General features: G+C 30.2%; 1 protein-coding gene and 1 long non-coding RNA gene across 2 annotated transcripts; both read left to right on the top strand.

The window, feature by feature from the left end:
* Window positions 1-3,161: 3,161 nt before the first annotated feature.
* LOC113381089 (titin homolog) lies at window positions 3,162-16,918 on the top strand (the record flags this gene model as incomplete). The annotated part of the gene is made up of 7 exons (XM_026620074.1): window positions 3,162-3,209; window positions 8,282-8,485; window positions 8,570-8,821; window positions 9,077-14,866; window positions 15,112-16,177; window positions 16,376-16,573; window positions 16,682-16,918. Coding segments are annotated over 7 exons (7,661 nt in total), but the record flags the coding sequence as incomplete, so codon positions are not given.
* A 3,578-nt stretch (window positions 16,919-20,496) lies between these two features.
* On the top strand, window positions 20,497-21,423 carry LOC113381090. The gene is made up of 3 exons (XR_003367515.1): window positions 20,497-20,540; window positions 21,127-21,234; window positions 21,301-21,423. It is a non-coding gene; the product is annotated as an uncharacterized LOC113381090 (long non-coding RNA).
* Window positions 21,424-21,669: the final 246 nt, after the last annotated feature.

The following is a 21,669-nucleotide window of genomic DNA, read 5'->3' as shown; positions in this document are numbered from 1 at the left end:
ATTTGGCGCTAAGTTATACCTAAAAACATTTTTAAAATTTCGATTTTTTTTCATGCTATTTCCATACGAAGCTTTAATTGAATTGCGCACTATCTAAAAGTTAATATTAAGAGCTAAAACATTTAGAATTTTTTTTTTATCAATATGAGCCCTTGGGAGAAATAAAATTCAAAAATGTCCATATTAAGGACCACCCTAATATATACATATATATTATATATATATTCCATTTATAATATATTCCAGGTAATAAAAAAAGGATTTTATTTGGCATTTATAGTCTTTTGTGAATACCACTTTCTGATTTCTAACTTTTGTGAATGTAACATTTCGTAGTACACTTTATAACAAATATGACTTTGTATATCAATTATTGAAAACACTTTTTGGGTTGTTTTAATTCTACCTTATTTTGTAAAATACTAGTAATAAAACAACAATACAATACCTGTAATATAATCAATAGTCTCATAAAACACAGCAAAATTTACTACTGCTTATCATTACTTTTCATAGTTTTTATTAATAATTTATTTACCAAAATATATATGCAAATATATCATTAAAACTCTCTTCTCTTGTCAATAATTTTTCAGTATTGATGTAAATTTTATTTCTTTTTTTTATTTAAAAATTAGGCACTCAAAAATCATCATTAAGATAATAATTCACTTTAACAAGTAATTAAGTTCGTGAGTAGAGATTTACCAAGAAGAACCTCAGGTTTACTCTTCCAGGTTTTTGATAAAACTTTGCATGATGATATTTGAGTTGATAGTCAAAACGAATCTCTTAAAATATTATAGGCCTATGAGAAATGGTTTAATTAACAAAAATAATTAAAGTTTAAGAAAATAGGCTGGACAAATACGTGCGCATAAAATCAGGGATTATTCGAGTTTTTACATTTGTCATCAATTCTATAATAATGCAAATCAATGATTTCGTATTAGGAGATTATTAAAAAAAAATTTATTAAATCATTTTTATTTAATAATGAAATTATTATTAAATTATTTTTAATTATACTTCTACAAAGCTCAACAACTTTTCAAATTAAAATCGTTAATATAAATTCATTCATTACTACGTAGAAAATATTTATAACTATGTAAAATATTAATAGGTTCTGATAACTATAAATGAAGTTGTTATAAAACTTTATATTTTTGACTAAGAGCTTAATTTTACCGCGTAGCAAAGACTACATTAAAGGATAAAAATACAATTATGAAGTTTGCAGGGAATTAAATTTATTTATTGATTTAAATGAACCATCTCTATTTTCTATGTTCAATTAATTATAATAATAATAATGATAGTGAATGTAATTTGGTTTATATATTTGACTTTAATATTATTAATATGATCGTAAATATATTTTTAACAATTATATATTTGAGAAATTTAGTTTATATCAATTATTTAATAGCTATGCTACTTTTTATATTGGTTCTATTCTAATCTAAATTTTGAGGTAGCTAATAGTAACATTCGTCCCCTTGCACAATAATGTTTAATTCAAATGGAAAGTCGATTATATATAAATGCATACACACATTTGGTTCTCTACTCCGGCTTATGATTGTGGTTTCTATTTATTTATTTATTAGTTCATAATAAGTTTTCCGCATTGAATAGGGTGATTATGAACAGGGAAGGAAGTTGAACAGAAGTAGGATGCTGCGGCAGAACTCATTCCATTGTTAATGTTTAGACTTTAACGCAGATAAAATAAAGTAATTGGATTGGATTGAAAGCGAGGTAAATGATAAATGAATTCGTAGTAAATTTTATTATTTGGCACATGATAGTCACACTAGTATTCCATTTGTACTTTGCACACGACATACAATTTTGAACACAAGGTCAATGGAAAAATTAGTACATTACGGATTGAGTTCTAGATTCATGTAAGAATAAATAAATAAATAACGTTTCAATATATTTTGGATGTGTAACGTCGCTCATAAATATATGCGAATGCCATGTTAGACAAACCATCGTAAATAGTTAAAAATCTTAGTTTTATGCATTGCAATAAGTTTTGATACTGTCTTCCCAATATTCATCAAATAAAATGAAACTCGTTTTTGTGCGATATAAACTGAATATAAACAACCTTATCATTTTCTTCAAAAATAATGTTTTCCTATTTTGTATATTTGTACAGCAATCAGAAGTATGTGTTCGATACGCTGTTTTCTTATAAAAGCCTTAATCCAATGTCTCTAAAAAAAACTCCCCAGTTTTTGACCATTACTTACCTATCAGATTATATTAGATATATTTTAGTGATATGAATACATATTGCAGCAATGCCTCAAAGGGCTATTTTTATTTGATATTATTTTTGAGATCTATAATTTCAAGTAAAAATCTGGTATCAAAGTGACCCAAGTGGGTATCGAATCCAAGCTCAAGCATAAATAAATAAAAGTTATATAAGTTAATCCAAAAATGTTGCCACTACCAAAAAATACGAAATTAGCTACTACCACTTCCTGCCATTAAATTAAATATTTTTTTAAATAAAACTTTATTGAAATATTTTTTCTTCGATTAAAAGTTTGAAAAATATTGTCTAACTCATTCATAAAATCTTAAATTTGTCTTATTCTGTAGCTATTACACTTAATTAATTATTTATATTTAGCTACTGACCTCTATTGTAAATTTGAAATTGTTTTATATTATATATTTTCCAAGTAAAATAAAAAACGGCGATAAAACTGCTTTGAAAGAGTGAAAATAATCGTTCAAAACGATTCTGTTAATGGGGCCTTGTTTTTATATTGCACTCGACACCTATGTCAAGGAAACAAATTTAACTAAAAAGTGTTTGTCGGTAAAACTGGAGAATAATGTGTCAGGTTTTTTAAAGGAAATTAAATGAGATATGAAATTATATGTTATGAAGTTCATTATCAAGTAAAATATTTAGGTAATAAATTATTTTCCAAACTTAAATTAATATTTTTATTATAACTTTATTATATTAATATATTAAATTAATATATATGTGTGTGTGTGTGTGTGTAGAAATTAAACGTATCAAAAATGTTCTTTTCTTACCAAAAATTAATAATTATTCCAGAAAATATCAAATTTTATCGACAAGAAATTAACTAAATATTTATTTATTTATTTATTTATTTCAGCACCAGCATTGGAAGATGACCAAACAGCATTAGACGAATATTTTGGTGGTGAGTTCAACAAATTATTAAATTCGTATTAATTAATAACAATAACTTAATAACAGTTTACTCACAATTCGATAAAAAAAAGTCTATTCGTGATGGTAATTACAAACATGATGATTTATATGAATTAAGATACGCGCAATAAATTAACATGTCATTTTTTGCCGTAGCCAAATTAAAAAAATTATGAAATGTAAGAGTTCTAAAAATTATTTCGATTTTATCATAATAGAAATAATTGTGTTTTAATAAAACGTACTTGACTCCTCACACGGAAGCGCGAAATGATCATCTTCCGCCATTAATTACATTTATAAAAACTCTTGGTATAACATTTTTTTTCATTAAGGCCAAATCGAAAAGCCTTGACGAAGGTGTCGCTTTTTGTAATATTTATAATGATGTCATTTACAAAATATATATTTGATCATTCTGACGTCTTATTTAAAGGAATTAACATCACATTTCTACATAAATGAACATTGGTATTTTTTAGACATTGCATCGCTTGTCTTAATTGAGTAATAATCGCATTGAACAAATTAAAAATTAATAAAAACCCGTGGTAGCTGATGAATCATACTTAAAAATATGCGCGAATTTTATGCTTAGTTATTAATATTATATGGTCAAATTAAAACAGATTTTTCATGATAATTATTTATAATGGAAAGGCCTATAACATAGAATATTGCTTACGACATGTATGACTAGAATTATATGAAAGTCTAGCACGGTCTTCCTATAGGATAGGGCAGGGCAAAAAGGTCCAATTTGACTTTGAGCAATTATATTGTAAAAACCAAACCAATTATATCACAACAAATGACACATATCATATCAAACAAACAACTGTCTGACAATGTTTAGTGAAACTTCAAACTTCCAGCTAAATCGTCGTTGTAGAAATGTTTTGTTTTATGCTGTTTTTCAAAAATTTCACCTGGTCCTTTTTGCCCCATATACAAAGGAGCAAACAGGTCATTGTCTTCTTTTTAATTTTGAAGAGATGTTACTAAATAATAGCTGAATTATATTCAACCAATGCAAAATATAAACTTCATGGGTACAATTTTTACAGAGATAACATCGATCTAGTATTTTTTGAGTTGGAATTACTATTTATTCAATTTATCGTTTGTAAAATTGCTTTTGTAAACCAAATTTACTTTCTTATTTACTTTTTTTTTTATTGTTGCACCTTTGCCAGGGTAAAGGTTCAATTGGTCCTTTTTACCCCACCCATGTGTTAGTTTTTATATAAGATATATAAAAAACTGTTAAACTTACTCAAAATTAACAATACATCTTATAAAACAATTTAATAACGTACGCTTGAAAATTATATTAAGGTCTCGTAAGCTAAACAACAATGCTCACAACCAAAAAACAAAAGAAAATACATTTGTGGATTTTCAAACATTGCCGTTTATGTCCTGATAGTAACGTCGTAAGAATGAAGGTGATGGCTTTGTTATACATCTTTTTCCCTCTACTTTCAAATATTGTTGTTAAAAATTTCCTAACTTCACTTGTTTTTGAGATATGGATAGTGGACCTATATACCATTTTTCTATCTCTATATAGATATAGATATACAGTCAACCCTCCGACAACGCGGTACTCTGAGAACCCTTTGATAACGCGATTTCCATTCTGTTAAGACCCGGAACTAAAAGTGCAATAGCCTTCCGATAACATAATACTCTTATAACACGGTTTTCTTTCAACGGCCTGCCAAACTTACTCCAGTCACTAATTATTGTGAAAGGTTTTAGTAAAAATTTTATTATCGATATATAAATATGCCAATTCATATTATGGCTGTGTACGACATCGGTTTTAGTAGTGTTTTTCATGTCTGAAATTTTTTTTGTTGGAAATTTATAGTTTAGTATTTGTTCCATTTTGTATAATATCCTTACATATATACCCTTTTATTCAATACAAAATAATTTTTATTTTTTATCACAAATTTCTTATAACACGGTTCCCATACAACACGATAGCCGGTCTCTAGACCATGTAAAACGCACTATGAATTAGCTTGGATTACCCATTATTGTTAAATCCGCGTTATCGGAGGATTTACTACGTATATATATGCATATATATATATATATATATATATATATATATATATATATATATACTAGGAGGATTTACTACGTATATATATGCATATATATATATATATATATATATATATATATATATATATATATATATACAGGTTATTAGTCCGGACAATTCGTGTTCAATGATTATAATATAGTGCCGACATCTCGCTCGAAAAGCAACGACTATTGATATTTTAGTAGTTAATGTTGCTGAAGAATACAATGGTAATATTTCCATCCACTTTGAGTATTTCTTTTATATTTTTTCCGATTTATTTCTCAAACTTTGCTTGATTCTCCGTTATTACAATGTTTATTAAAATTTACAATACTCAATAAATGAATCGTAAAACAGATAATATTTATATGAATTTTATTTTATAATATTTTGCTGGAAATTCCATCATTTTTAACTACTGCACATGCTAATAAAATTTGCAATCAACCGACACGACGTATTGAAAAATCATTAAAATATTTTGATTTAAATTACTATAGTTTGTAAAAATTATTGTAAAATAAAGAACAATCCTATGAAATTATTTCATCACTCACTCAAATATTAATATGCAAACTATTTCAAGAAGAGATAATAATCTTGATATTAAATGATCAATTAAATAGAATTATTGGAACATTGCATACTCAAATTTAGAAAATCTAGCAAACTGTTTAATGGAACAATTTCTATATTTTTTTAATAAATCTATTTAATAAATTTATTTTAGCAGAGCAGCTCATAGAATGTAATTACTGTTCTCATTGCTGTATAATAACTAGTGGGGCGCATGGCATCGTGCCTTAAGGCAAATTGCTGAAACTTCCCGTACCAAAAATTATATTTTTTTTAAAAAGATTAACATTGTTGAAAAAAATTTACTTCGAACAAATTAGATTTTTTGAGAAACTATAAATTTGACAAAAAATTACTATTTTTTTGAAAAAAAAATTTTTTGAAAAAAAATGTTTTCTTTATTTTGACATATTTTGTAAATTCTGAACTTTTTTTTTCAAAGCAATCGTACTGCTTTAACTGCATAGAGAAAAATGTCAAAGCGCGTAAGCGCCGCGGCTAATGATCATTTTTGACGGCCAAATGGCATTTTTTTTTACTTTTTTCGAAACCGCTAGACCTGCCTTCATGAAAATTTGATCAATTCTTCATCTTCTCCGTTCTCTTAAAAACCGAGTTACCATTTTTTGCACTTTTTGCCACGTATCTTCGAAATGGCTAGACCTGTCTTCGCCAAAAACTAATCAGCACGTCTCCTTATCAATACGAATCAAATGGTTTTTGAATTATTCAAATCGCTTCATCCGTGTTCCTGAAATCGTCGACGAAAATTAGTATCCGCTCACACATAAATACACGCACACACACACATATGCATCCATTTTTTCTAAGGTATCCCAAAATGTTCAGAATGTTTTGAAACGTAAGGATATATAAAAATTTTTATTTTCGATTTTTTTGCCATTACTATAACTTGCCCTACGGGAAGTTAATAAATGAATAAAAAAAATAAAAAGATTAAGGCACTTTGCCCTAATACATAATAGTGTAATACATACATCGAATAATTTTCCATATTCACATCCTACAAGAAATAAACTTAATATTTTTGAACAATATAAGTATGATCTTTAAAAGGCCTATGCTTTATGCTCTTTAGGATAGCACGTCTCGTATGTAGCAATTATTAGTAAAACAATTTTACATATTTGTCTATTTTTTAAACACTTAAATATAATTTTTGAATTAGAAAATACTAAGGCTTTTATCTCTGTTAGTTTAGAAAACAGTTTTAATTATTTATTCAAATGGTTCAGATACAAAATCCAAAAATAAGTGTCACTTACGAAATTTTTTGTCATCATAAGAAATGTTAATGACACCAATTGAAGATGTTAACATTTGCCATTCGTGTTTAATACAAAAGAAATGACTAAGTTTGTTGTCGGAGGCAGTGGACGTTGACGTCAATTAGGTTTTTAAAGCTGAGGTAATCACATTTAGTATTCCAAGAATGCCAAAATCTAACTATTATAAACTTAAAACAAGAATTAATGTTTTTAGCATCTCATTCATCAAGCAAACGGACACAGAATAATAACGAAAAATATTTTAGATCTTTGATTAATTATTTTTAATTTAGTTCAGTTGGTTGGAAAACATAATTTAAATACTTATATATATATATATTATTATATATATAACGGCCTTTGCCAATAACTAATCAGCACATCTCCCTGTCAATAGAAATCGAATGTTTTTTGAACCATCCAAATCGGTTGATCCGTGCGCCCGAAAACGTAGACGAAAAATTGTATACATACATATAAACACACACACATATCCATTTTTGCTAAGGTATGCCAAAATGTTCAGAAACCTTCAAAACGTGAAGATATGCTAAAATTTTCTATTTCGAAATTTGGACGATTACAATAACTTACCTTACGGAAAGTTGATAAATATCTAAAATATAAACTTCATTAGCTTAAATAACATTGTGTCATTTTTTATATAAAAAATATGACGCGTAGAGTTCCTCCGCAAAGAAGTGAGACTTAGAACTTATCATTGCTTAAAATTCATAGTTTATCGCAACTTTTACTTATTAGCTACAAGAAATATCTAATTCTACAACATTTTCGCACAATCTGCAACACTTTCAGACAATCTATTATATTTTCAGACTAATCACAACAGTTTTAGACAATCTACAATATTTTCAGACAATAGTACAGAACATTTGTGGGCAATTTACAATATTCTCAGGAAATTGTTGCTATGTTTTTCTATTTCACCACAGGAGCCTTGAACCCTTGTTGAGAATCGTATTAGATGTTCAAAAATATTTAAACGTATACTGAATTTTTCAAGTTTATTTTATCTTAATATACAAACGTGAATTTGTTTTCAATGATATTAATATCAGTATGATTTTGCAGAGACTTCGGGATGTTATTATAATTATCAGCATTACGAAGAATCAGATAGAATAATAACGAACGAGCCATGCCTCAACTGTACATGTCACAATCGAATGCTGATGTGCTACCTGAGGGTATGTCCATTTACCAAACCGATCGGATTAGATTGCGTAATCGAGAAACGTGAAGACCAATGCTGTCCTGTGATAACTTGCCCGGAAGGTAAATATTTCTAACTTATCGCATACAATAATAAGTCTTGCATGAAAGAACTGAATTGCAATAACTTGATCGAAACCTTTCCAGTGCCAGTAGAATTAATGACATCGACGGCATCGTCGACCGACGTAGGACATCTCAATACATACGGATGCAGTATCAAGAACAAGTTTTATCCCGATGGAGCCAGGTTGCCTTCCAATCCACATAATCCATGTGAATTGTGTTACTGCATTAGAAATTCTACGACATGCGTTATGCAAGAATGTACTTTACATGTGCCTGGATGCACACCGATTTATAAGAAGGGATTGTGCTGTCCAGAGCGATATGAGTGTGGTATGCAAATAATATTTATTATGATTAAGATGAATTAATATGATATGTTTAAATATTTTTGCTTTCAAATAGAAATTACAATCTCTTCGAAATGTTCGAAATTTTATTGCATTGCTTGATTTTCAGTTTGAAATATCTGTGCCTGACTATTATATATACATATAATATTATATAATATAATATGATATATATATATATATATATATATATATATATTACTTTCATAGTAATTGAAAGATATTATTATTTTAACAGATCACGATGAAGAGTTGCTTCAATTGGATGATACTACCACTACTGTCAGACCAACGCCGGGATACTTATTGCCAACTACTACGATATCTTCAATATCACAATCATGTATGCATAATAATGAAGAATACGCCGATGGCACTTTAATAATAACGGATAAACCTTGTGAACATTGCTATTGCATGAGAGGAGACATAGTTTGTGCTGTACAAGAATGTGGAACTCCTTTAGAAAACGAAGGCAAAAATTGTACTGCTCTTCCACCAAGAAATGGCCAGTGTTGCCCCGACACGTACATTTGTGGCACCCTTCAAGATGATGAACATACTACTCAATTTGTCGATCACAGCATACCCCTTGCAACTGAAGCATCACCAATTAGTGATAAAAACTTGGTGGATCAAATGACTGAAAATAATGCTTTGTTAACCGAAAAAGACTCAGAAGACAAGGTAGTAGATCAATCTATCTCAACAGAGCAATATACCGAAACAGATAATGAAGTTCATCCTCTTGAGACATTAGATAAAGACTTACCAAATTATACTGCAACAAAACTACCTCCAGAAAGTACAACAGCTAAAGTTTTTAGCGAAGGTTATGAAAACGAAAATGAAGTAGATCATGAGCACGATGATTCTACAGAAAATCAAGACGCTATGGCTATGGCGGGTATTGTAGAAACTGACCAAAAAATGCATTCAGAAAGTCAAGTAACACATATGCCACCGGAACTGATTACAAACAAATTTTTGGAATCTACAGAAAAGCCGTCAGATTCGTATCCATCAGACGAAATAAATGACACCGACGAAACCGTTCATGATTTGAATAAAGAAAACGATAAACATTTTATAACTCAATCAGATGACAATATTATTGAAATTACTACACTTGCTGCTCAATCAATATCTGAAAAAGAAAAACTCACGGTAGGAGATAATACAGCTCCTGAAGAGAGCAATGCCAAACCAACTGAGAACATCGATGAAATTAAACAAGAAACTGGTCCAATAGAACAACAAAATGAAAACGAATTCAACACTACACCTGGAGAACAAAATATAAGTTTTATTGAAAAGGGAACGCAAACATCAACACCGGAGACAGAAGACCACGTTATACAGGAAGATATCTTGAGTACACCAAACGATATTATTGATTCCGAAGGTACAAGTGATAAGAAAATATCTGAATTAGACGAAGCATCTTCACCGGAAGACAAGAAAGAAATCTCGATGGATACCTCAACTACGCAAACATCGGTGGGCGATGAAACCAACTTACTTGAAGGTGATGTACAATCAGTTGATGAGCAAGGAGAAATCACATATAACACAGAAACGACATCATCTCAAATTTCAGTAGAAAAAGCTGTAGAAACCGATCAAACCAATGAAATGAAGGAAGAGATCCCATCTCAATTGCCTGAAAGTCAGGATATGAAACCTTCTGAAGAACAAACTTCAGTTGATTTAGAAACTGTGACAACTGAGAATGCAAAGCCTGCTTTAATTGAATCTGATGTACAATCTGCATCCGAAGATGAGAAAATATTAGACATGAAAGATACTGACAATAAGGAAGATTCGAATGAAAATATTTTAGAAGAGTCCATTACACCAGTTTCAACGGAAGAAATATCAGAAAATAAGGACGATATGGATGATAAAAAACAAAATGTTTTGGATGAATCTATAGCAATCGTAGAACAACCCGAAATTAGCGAAAAAACTAAAGAAGAGCTAGAAAGTGAAAATGAACAAAAAGAAGCGAATGAAGAGAAACTGGATGATAGCAAAGATGAGCAATTACATATTGATGATCTACCACACCAAACTGATGCTAGTACAAATGTATATAATAAACCTGATTATACAACTGAAAAACCTCTATTAACTGATGATGATAATCTACTTCAAATACCTGAAAAATCTTCAGAAAATCAAATCTCTGAGTTAGACAATAGAATTAATTCTGAATCTGTACCAACAGATCAAGATAAAACTTATATAAATGAAAAGGAAGAGACAGATTTAAATCAAGATATCGTTGAAAGTTCGACAAAACATGTTGACGAAGGAGATTATGAAAGTTTACCAGAATCAACTGTTTCAGAAGACAGCATTTCTCACTCATCGAGTGAAGCAGACGTTGAAGATGTTCAATCCATTTCAGATAATTTATCACATATTCCAACCACGGAGGAAAATTTGAAAAATATGGACGATGAGACAAATATGAAAGATGATAAAGAAACAGACATGAATAATACAGAAAAAGAAAAAATGACTGAAAATAACGAAAACTTAGATTCAATCCTTGAACCTGCAGGGGAAACTGATACCATTATATACAATACTGAAAAGAATGAAGAAATGGAGCAAACTGTAACTGAAAAAGACAATTATTCTGAAAAGGATAATGAGCTCGAAATGCATACATCTGAAAAATTGCATGAGAGTGCGACAAAAGAAAGTGAAATTGAAGAAACAAAACTGGAACAACTTGACGAAAAAGATGAGGAAAAAATTGATTTAGAGGAAAGTAGTAAGGCTACTCCTAGTTCATTAGATAATGTGGAACAATTGAATAATGATGTTGTAATAGATGAAAGCAAAAATGAAAATGAGATGAAAGATGTAAGTGATATCGACAGTCAGGTTGAGCAACATGTGACTAGTTCAGATGATATTAAACCGCAGGAACTCGATTCTCAAACACCATCAGGAATTCAAGGTTCTGAGCAAACCACCGAAGAATTGTATTCTGAATCACATAAAGTGCATGACAGCACCGAAAAATTAGAAGAAGAAATTTCTGAATCTGCATCGCAATCATACCCAGCAGAACCGGCGGATAAATTGCCAGAAGAAACGGATGAACATAAAGCCGAAGATGATGAAAATAAATTGAATGAAGAAAAAGTAGAGATAATGTCTCAAGATATAGAACAACATCATGATACGAAAGAAGATTCGAAAATTCCATTCGAAGAAACGTCTTCAACACAGGATCAAAAAGAAAGTGAAGAAGATAGTCCTATTCAAACTATTCAAATACCAAGTAAGGAACAAATTCCAATAGATAAGGAAGAAGAAGTGTCTGATATCAAAGAGCAACATACTGAAGGCCCAACAACTTCAATTGATGAATCAAAACATGACGAGCCTCTAGTTTTAGATGAAAATTTGCCCACTGCCCATATCATTGATGAAGAACTTACAAAACAAGATGCATTACCTGAAAAGGATGTAGAGTCTCATACAGAAAAAGAAGTGCAGTTCCAAACCTCTACAACATTGGATGAAAATAATTTAGGCAGTACTTTTTCATCTAGCACTGAAGAAAATGCTAAAACTGAACATGATTCATTAACAAAACAAAAACCAGGGTCAGAAATTGAATACAACAACGAAGAAGATGTAAGTACTATACTGAGCAACGATGACATCAAGAATGAAGAACACACTATTACAGAAAGCAGCGTCCCTGGAGATATTAATGAATCTTATGTCAAGCCTACTCAATTATCAGAAATATCAACATCTTCTACTGAAGGTAAAACGAACGAAGTAACTGAAGATCAAGTAACTGAAACTGCGGTTTCTCCCGATTTTAATGTTATCAAGCCAGGTGATAAAGAAACCGAAGTAGACAGTGATGAAAAGACGAATATTCAAGAAGAAGAAACTCACAGTTCTTTAGAAGACACATCTGTAACCGAAAGTGTAGATGATGAAAAGCAATCCGATATTCAGAAACCTATCAGCGATGAAAAGATATCTGAAACAAATGAACAAGAAATTGAATCCGATGTTCAGAAACCTATTAGCGAAGAAAATATACCCGAAAAAGATGAACAAATAATGGAATCCGATGTTCAGAAACCTATCAGCGATGAAAAGATATCTGAAATAGAAAAACAACAAACTGAAACCCCATCAACTGAAATTTCTGAGAGTCAAACAGAAAGCACAAATGATGATATAAAACAATCGTCAGATGATCAAAATTCTGCTATAACAAATCAGGATGAAAAATTGGCAGACAGCAAACCAACTAACGATAAGGAATTTGATGATATTAGCATGAGCATTGTTACAGAAATAAGCGTACATGATGAAAATGCTGTAACTCAACAATCAGGAGTTCACGAAGAAACTGATGAAGATAAGCAAGGTCAAATCTACTCTACTGCTAAGCCATTATTAGATGATTCAATTAACGAACACGATTTAGATAACTCTCACATTGAGTCTTTAGAAGATCAATCTCATTTAACATCTAGTCCATTATCAGACAATCTCCCTTCAAATAACCAGGACGATTCCGTTTCAACTGCAAAGCCATTATTTGAGGACCAATCGTCTGACGAAACGACTTCTAAATTCACAGAACCTGTTGAAAGTCATGACGATGAATTACCTTCAACTAAATCTCCATTAACGGAAAGTTTGGATTCGAATGAACAAAATAAAGATGCACAAACTGACGAAAATAATGTAGATTTTAATTCTCAATCTACCTCTGGACCATTGTTAGACTCTTTGCTTCACAATAAACCAACAGTTCTTCCAGATGCTGAAAAAACTAAAAACGATGACTCTAAACCATCCGAAGAGCATCAAACTACTGTTGAAGATGTTACAGACTTATTGGAAACTAAAATACCTGATGTTAGTGAATCTGGAGAACAAATCAAAGATCCATCTGACGATGTAAAATCAGAATTAGATCAAAATCTTACAGATAGCTCACACGACAGTGAACCATCTACTGAAGAAAATAAAGATTCTGAATCAGAACAACATGAATCAAATGAAATTCAATCTACAACTGCTTCAATATCAAGTAGTGAAGCAGCTACACAAGAATCGGATGGTCCAATTTCAGCTGAGCAAACTAAAGAAACACCGGATAAATCTGAAGATGAAGATGATTCTCACCCGATATTAGAATCATCATCAATTAAATCACCTGTTGAGATACAAGATAACGATAGCTTGGATTCAGTGACTTCAGATATAGATGCATCTCACTCAACTTCGAGACCAACTGTAGCTAGTTCTGATATGCCCGATACGTTGGATGCTGAAAAGTCGGTAGATGATAAACCAACATTGGCTCCTGAATCAACGCATATTAACTTACCTACTGATGAAAATAATGATGCTGTATCACAAATTGATGAAAATATTGATGCAATATCAGATAATAATAAGATTCAAGTAACTACATATAGTTCCAATATTGAAACAGAAGAAAAAGAATCGACAAAACTTACTACCCCTACTCATCAAACCGATTTATCTGATTCTCAGATAACAGAACCAAGTGATAAAAATTCACTTCTTTCAGAAGATCAAAACGTAGATGCTACGACGCCTGAACAAGATAAAGAAGAACTAGTTGAAGAGGATGAAGATTTACTACAATATAAGCCAGCTGCAATACCAGGAGAAGGTTCATGTTTAGTGGAAGGTGTAACTTATGCAAATAATACCTCTATTCCTTCGAATAATAAATGTCAAATTGGGTGCTTCTGTTTGAGTAGCGTTATAAAATGTGATGCAATCAATTGTGCGCCGCCTCCACCCAATATGGTTAGATGCCAACCAGTATATCACGGGCTTGATTGCTGTCCCACTTATGTGTGTGAAGGTTTTGAACAAGTTACCTTAAAATCAGACAGTTATATGGCAGAAACTCATGTTACCAGATCGCCAAGCGAAAATGACATTTCAGATAACGCAAGCACCGCTGTTGTAGATCATCGTCCAGAAGAGTCAGGTATAGAAAATTATTATTATTATTATTTTAGTATTTATTAATAAATATTTGTTTTAATAAACTGTCTTTTAAAGAACGCCGGTTAAGGTTTTAAAGTAGAATAATCGTTTGATTAAGGGTAATTTTAATTTTTATTAAAATTAAAGTTTTACGTTGTTTTTATATCACCTTATATATATATATATATATATATATATATATATATATATATATATAATATAAACATACATGTATATACTTTACAGATCATCATACGGAAGAACAAACTAAAGAGGCAACTTCGGAGGGATATTTGGACGAGATGCAAACTCATAAGTTAGATGACGTTGCAACTGCCGCTCCGGAAATGCAATCGGAACCATTGCCGACAAGCATTAGTTCAGAAAATATTGATATAAATGATAGAATACAATCTGAAAACATGACAACATCAAAGGATGATTTATCACAACAAGAAATTTTGCCAGCTCATTCCCACGATGATAGCATTGCAGATATTTCTACTGAAAATGATATTATTTCAGACGCGGAGGAACATGAAAAAGAAATCATATCTGAAACAAGTACAAAGGATACTACAAAACTAGTAGAAGACACAAAAGTTGAATCACCAGATATTGAAAAACCAGATTCAGAAGATAGTTCAATTGAACCTGATGTAAATTTGTCTCTCAAGGACGATGAATCTGAAATGAATAAGGATACACTGAATGAAATTACCGATTCCACTACGCACAAAGAACACATTACTGCTACTAGTCCAAATGTGTCGGATCCTTCCGATGACCACCACAAAGACGAGAACGTTGATAAAACTGATAAACCTGAAGTATCTCAAGTGTTACATGCTGATGATGAAGTCGGTTCAGATGAAGAAGCAAACGTTGATAGTCATTCCATATCTGATGAATCTTTAACAGTTGACGATCACATAGATGATCTGCATAAAGAACCCGAAATCATGGAGGAGCACATTGAGCATGATCACAATATTCCAGAACACGATCCGTTCTTGCAAAACCATACTTTAGTCGATGAATCCACTGGCGATGAACATTTAGACAACCAATTTCCTCAACCGTCTTATGGTCAAGATTATGAAGACGAAAACGATGAACAAGACGCTGCTTTTGGCCCGGGTACTTGCCGATATGGAGGAAAGGTTTACGTTAGCGCTCAGCAAATTCCAAGAGATGATCCCTGTGATTTCTGTTTCTGTTTCCGCAGTGATATAATTTGTCTGCAACAGAGCTGTCCGCCTCCAATTCGAGGTTGCCATGAAGAACCAATATCCGGTTTTTGTTGTCCAAGGTTTGTAATTCTTAATAGAATTTCTAGAAATATCTTGAATTATCTTTTCAATGTTTTTTTTATATTTTTCTTGAACACGAGAATGAATGTTAAAATCGATAACATTTACAACGTCGAATAATTTTGACAAACCTCAAATAAAATGTTGATGAATTATAGTATTGTATTTAAAATTAATCTATTGATTTTATTGCTCAGATACGAATGTCCTGTATCAATGGCAACTGTATTAAATGTATCGACGACTACGACGACGACGACAACGACGCTGCCGCCGCACTTCTCGCATCACGCCTATAACGGCGCTGCGACCAAAACGGGTTGTCAAATAGGCGGTCAGGCGTACACTGTAGGAGAGGTTGTACGTAGCGCCAGTGGGCCATGTCTTCATTGCATGTGAGTATTATATTTAAATATCATGCTTTATACCTAAAACTTAATCTACTACACTAGCGATATGTTCCGTTCCGAGAATATGTATTACAAATTTCTTAATATTCATAGATGCGGAGGAGACGGGCAAATGCAGTGTGAACCTAAAGTTTGTAGTCCAGAACCAATGCTGAGGCAAATGATTGCTGCAGCGTCGAGCCGCCGAAGAAGATGAAGATTTTTAAATCCTTAATTATTTTACTAAATTATGATGTGAATTTATCGCAAATTTATTGCATAAACTTTAAATTAAAGCTTAACGATAGCCAGTGCCATGGTATACGTGATGAAAAATTAAGCAACTAATATTCAAACAAAATCTCTCAGTAATCAAATGCGGAAGTAACCGAACTGAGTTTTTATTCAAATATATAGCAGTACTTCTTATTCTGACATTCGTGAAGAAACGCCTCTTAAGAGCGTATTATGTACCAGCATTACATGATGAAGTATTTTGTTGAGAGATGTTTTTTACGTACTTCAAAAAATTACAATCTACGTTTATATATATATATATATATATATATATATATATATATATATATATGTACTTTGTGTCTAAACTGCGTACGAGTGTATGTATATATTCATGCTCGTATATGTGTATAACATATTATTGAAACAATCATAGTTCCGTTTGGTTTTTTTATATAAATAGAAATCGACTGAGAACGTTTATTAAATTATTTTACTATTGGTGCATAAATTTTGTTCGTAGATTTAGAAGTCAAATTTTCAAATTTCGAAGAAATAATACGTGATCATCTTGCAGCCATGAATCACTAAGTTTTGATGTAGATATACATTTATATAATTGTCTAATAGTATAAATAATTTAGCGAATAAAAATGCAAGTGAAATGCATGTAGAGAAATAGTTTTACTAATTACCGTATTTAAAGTCAGTCAATGTGTCTAAAAATTAGTGATTATTCAAGTGGCTTAAGGCATGATCGCCATGTATTTGGAGTTTGAAAATTATGTAAATTATAAAATAAATTTATTGATATAAATAATAAACTAAAGGAATTTTATAATAATATTTTGTATTCGAGTATTTAATTCGATATTTAGCAAACACATGCTAAATAACACTTGAATCGTTTGATTGTATAGAAATCGATTAAATTTTATAATTAAAATTTTTTAAAACTAATTTGGTTTTAATGATTTCTGTAACTTGAATAATTCAAGTATCGAGAACTTTGTATACATAACTGTAAGTTTTATTTGTATCTATCATTATTAAGTAATTATACTCATTAGAATATCGGTATCAAAAATAGACCCTTTGATTGGGTCTTATGCATACATTGAAATATATGATTCAAATTATGTATGTGTGTCTCCATGTGTGTGTTTGCAAATAAATTTGGAGATTATACCTACCCTGCAACAAGTCTGCTGATGGCAGCAGGGTTCGTGTTTCTAAGTGTCCTTTTTATTCAGCCAATAAAATACGACTTTTTGTAGAAACCACAATTTTGTGTTTTTATTCTCAAATCATCAGCATTTGTAAAAACGCCATCAAAACTCAACACATTTATCATTCATTTGTCATATGAATATTTGTATTGATACGCATATGTAACTTCGACGATGTAGCTACATATACAAATGTTCATATACGAGTATATATATATATATATATATATATATATATATAGTGTGTGTGCGTGTATGTATTATATTCATGTATAATATATATGTGTGAACACATGTGTGTGTATGTGTGTTCAAACATCAACATTTTATTCGCAAGAGATCAGCATTTTTTTTAAAAATCGGTGTATTTGTTTTTTTGACATCTTTTTGACGTCGTCTTGTAGCATTAAGAAATCGAATCATTTTGCCAAACCCAATAGTTTTGTATTTAGTTTTCTTATTTATTCGAAGGTACTAAATAAAAATTGTAATTTATCAGATCATACTTAATTATTTTTAGCTCGTAATTTATATAAATATTATAAATAAGAAATGAAACGCAATTATCTTGATCAACAAACTAAAAATGACAGATTTAGCTTATTTTTTATATAAAAACAATAAATTATTTCAGCCATTATATGCGGAAATAACAATAATATTATTGCATCACATATTCAACATTAAAAATAATAATCATAATCTTAAATGAGCATTCCATATTTATAAAATATTGTATGTATTTATAGGAGCTCGATTATAGAATTAATGGATAATTTTTCAGTCATAATAAAATATAACTTAATTCATACAATTGCTATGACAAATCTAAAAAATGTCATAAAAATTCTTTTTATGGCTGTGGCAAAATCCGTATCATTCATTTGTTCAAAAATTTAAACCATACGAGCATTACTCTATTATTATTAACACCAGTTCAGGAACGGTTAGAATAAATGAGGAAAACAAAAGTTGTCAAGTGCAATAGCACTTTATGTTAGTTATAGGACATTTAATGTAAATACATTTAATAATTCATGTTTTTTTAAAATAATAATCTATTTTAAATACCATTTTATACTTAATGATAGAGGATAGTATAGGTATAACTAAATGTATAACTATTTAAATGGTTTAATAAATTGTTGATTACATACCTAGAAGAAAATTTATCAGATAGTTGGTTTAGATAAGTGTACTTACATGCAACCATCGGAAAGTTGATTTGTACCAACGTGCACTAACACTTACCAAAAAGGCAGAATTTTTTTTAAAAAAAAAACAGTGTTATAGTAATGATAGTAAGTATGTATAAATTACATTAAATCAGTCAAATCTATTTACTCTTTATCAAAGAGTATGACAATTCTCTTATTGATGTTTAAATCTTTTTCGTGCATTGGAACGTGCCAATAGTAATTAAATTTGGTGAATAACGAAAACAACATAACAAAAGTATATCTTTATCTAGTCTATTACGTGATGTATGTATGGAATGAATTTAATCTTTGTAGTTTTTATGGTTATCTTCGAATATACGTTGCACAAAAATGCGACAAAATACATGTTATGGACTATTTTCTTCTTAAAACTTAATCTGGATTAAATGTATACTTTGTGTTCTAAATTTAAATTTTGGGTAAAAGTGTATCCTAAATGAAGCAAACAAACACGTATTTTGTTATTATAGTTAATATGTTTTTCAAGCCATATAATAATATTGATGCAAATTATTGTTTACCAATTAGTTGGTTTATTTCATTCAACTTTTAATTAATAAATGTGTATCTTGATCGTCAAAAACGTTAGATTTAAAAAATTTGAAATTGTGCTTATTAGAATTTGAAAAAAATCGGTTCTCCGCAATCACTTTTTGAAACATTTTTTCGATAATATTAATGAAACTTGCATAGTGATAAAGTTGTTTCCCTTAACAAACATGGTACAAAAAGTGGTTCAATTATTAAAATTCATCAATGTTTGCATTTGCACAGCGCTTTTAGAGCGTACATTATGTACATTAATCGCGCGTCGAATAATGTATTATATTCAAAGTATTTCTCAAAAATATACTTGTAAATCACTCATAAATGTTAATAAAAATTTATACTTACTCAAAATATTAAGTATATCATAAATATCGTTCATGCCACTTTTCTTAAAACGAAATTTCGCCTTCATCTCGTTTTATTAATTTTTCACCAATCCAATAGTTATGTCGCATGTAAGTATAAGTAATAAGTAATAACAAAAAGGCAGTTTGTTTGCGATTTTGTCAATGGTTCTGAACCTGAATTATTTCTAAAAATAAGATACCAACCGAATATTCGACACCCGTTTGATAACATATTTTCAATTCGAATTTGAATTTGAATTTTATTATGAAGGTGGTAACAAATTGCAGTTATGGCGCGTTCTTGGCCCCACAATTGGGTATATAAGCGGCATACAACTCGTGATGATATTATTTTGTATCCAGAGCTTGTGGTGACAACACTTATAACATGGTAAGTCTTTCATTATTACAAAGTATTCTAAAAATTTTTCAAGCATTTTCTAAAACATTTTTGATGTATATTCAGATTCATCGAGTTATCTATTGGATTGTAGTCAAAAGAGTTTGGTTTTTATTTGTAATAATTTTTTTATTATAACTTTTCGGACGTATTAAATTTGGAGATGTGTATCGTAGTGGAATTACTTTCCGCCGGTAGAAAGAACATGAAATGTGTAAACAAGATTCAGTAATTGTATTGTCAACTTAATATATATTTTTATTAATAATACACTTATCTAGTGTTTTTATATAAAAGTTATGTTTATATTTACTGTATGCTGTATGAATACCTACAGTAGACGATTCGTATAGTAACTTGTCATGGTGACTGAAAACAAATATACGTTCGCAACAGTAAAAAGGTGGAAAATGGACAAATGGCCGAAGAGGGTTATTATAATTTTGACCGAGTGTTTGTTGCGAAAATATTCACGGTCTAAAGCCTCGTAATTTATAAATAAATAAATGCATACCACTCTCAATAGTCATCATTCATAATGACTATACTTAATAAATTTTTTCTCATTTAATTTCAGGATTGTAGAATTTTCGCGTGGTAGTCAAAGGAATACCATGTGACCCCCGGCATCGCCTGGAAGCATGGTGGACTGGTCAGCCTGATGCAGATGGGACGACATAAATATGTAAGATTTTGTGATAAATATTTTTAGTTCACAAGTTTTATCTATCGTCTTCGTGTCCTCTTTCAGGCACTATAACGGAATTATTCACTAATGGGTTACATAATTTTTCGGATCATGTAATTGTCTAAACGCCTTAACGCATATTTATGTATTTTATTATACACAAAATATAACTTATCTTACAAATAAGTAGAACATTAACGAGAGTTGGTAATCATGAAAAATACAAAGCAAGCATTTTCAATATTCTCAAAAATTTCATGAACTATCAAAAAGATTTGTGAACTCTTGCATGTAAAAATGCATTCCCAAGTGATAAAACTAGTTCATGAATTACACTTACATTGAACAAATAATTTTATTAATTAAAATTTTTCTATCAAGTTTAATAAAAAAAAATGGTTAAAATGCCTAAATAAAGAAAAATATGCTCTT

Source organism: Ctenocephalides felis, unplaced genomic scaffold (assembly GCF_003426905.1).
Source record: "Ctenocephalides felis isolate EL2017-DRISC unplaced genomic scaffold, ASM342690v1 CF-g0.4_SCAFFOLD_02568, whole genome shotgun sequence".
Lineage (NCBI taxonomy): Eukaryota > Metazoa > Arthropoda > Insecta > Siphonaptera > Pulicidae > Ctenocephalides > Ctenocephalides felis.
The sequence above is the reverse complement of the archived record's forward strand: the minus strand, read 5'-3'. Positions and strand labels throughout refer to the sequence as shown.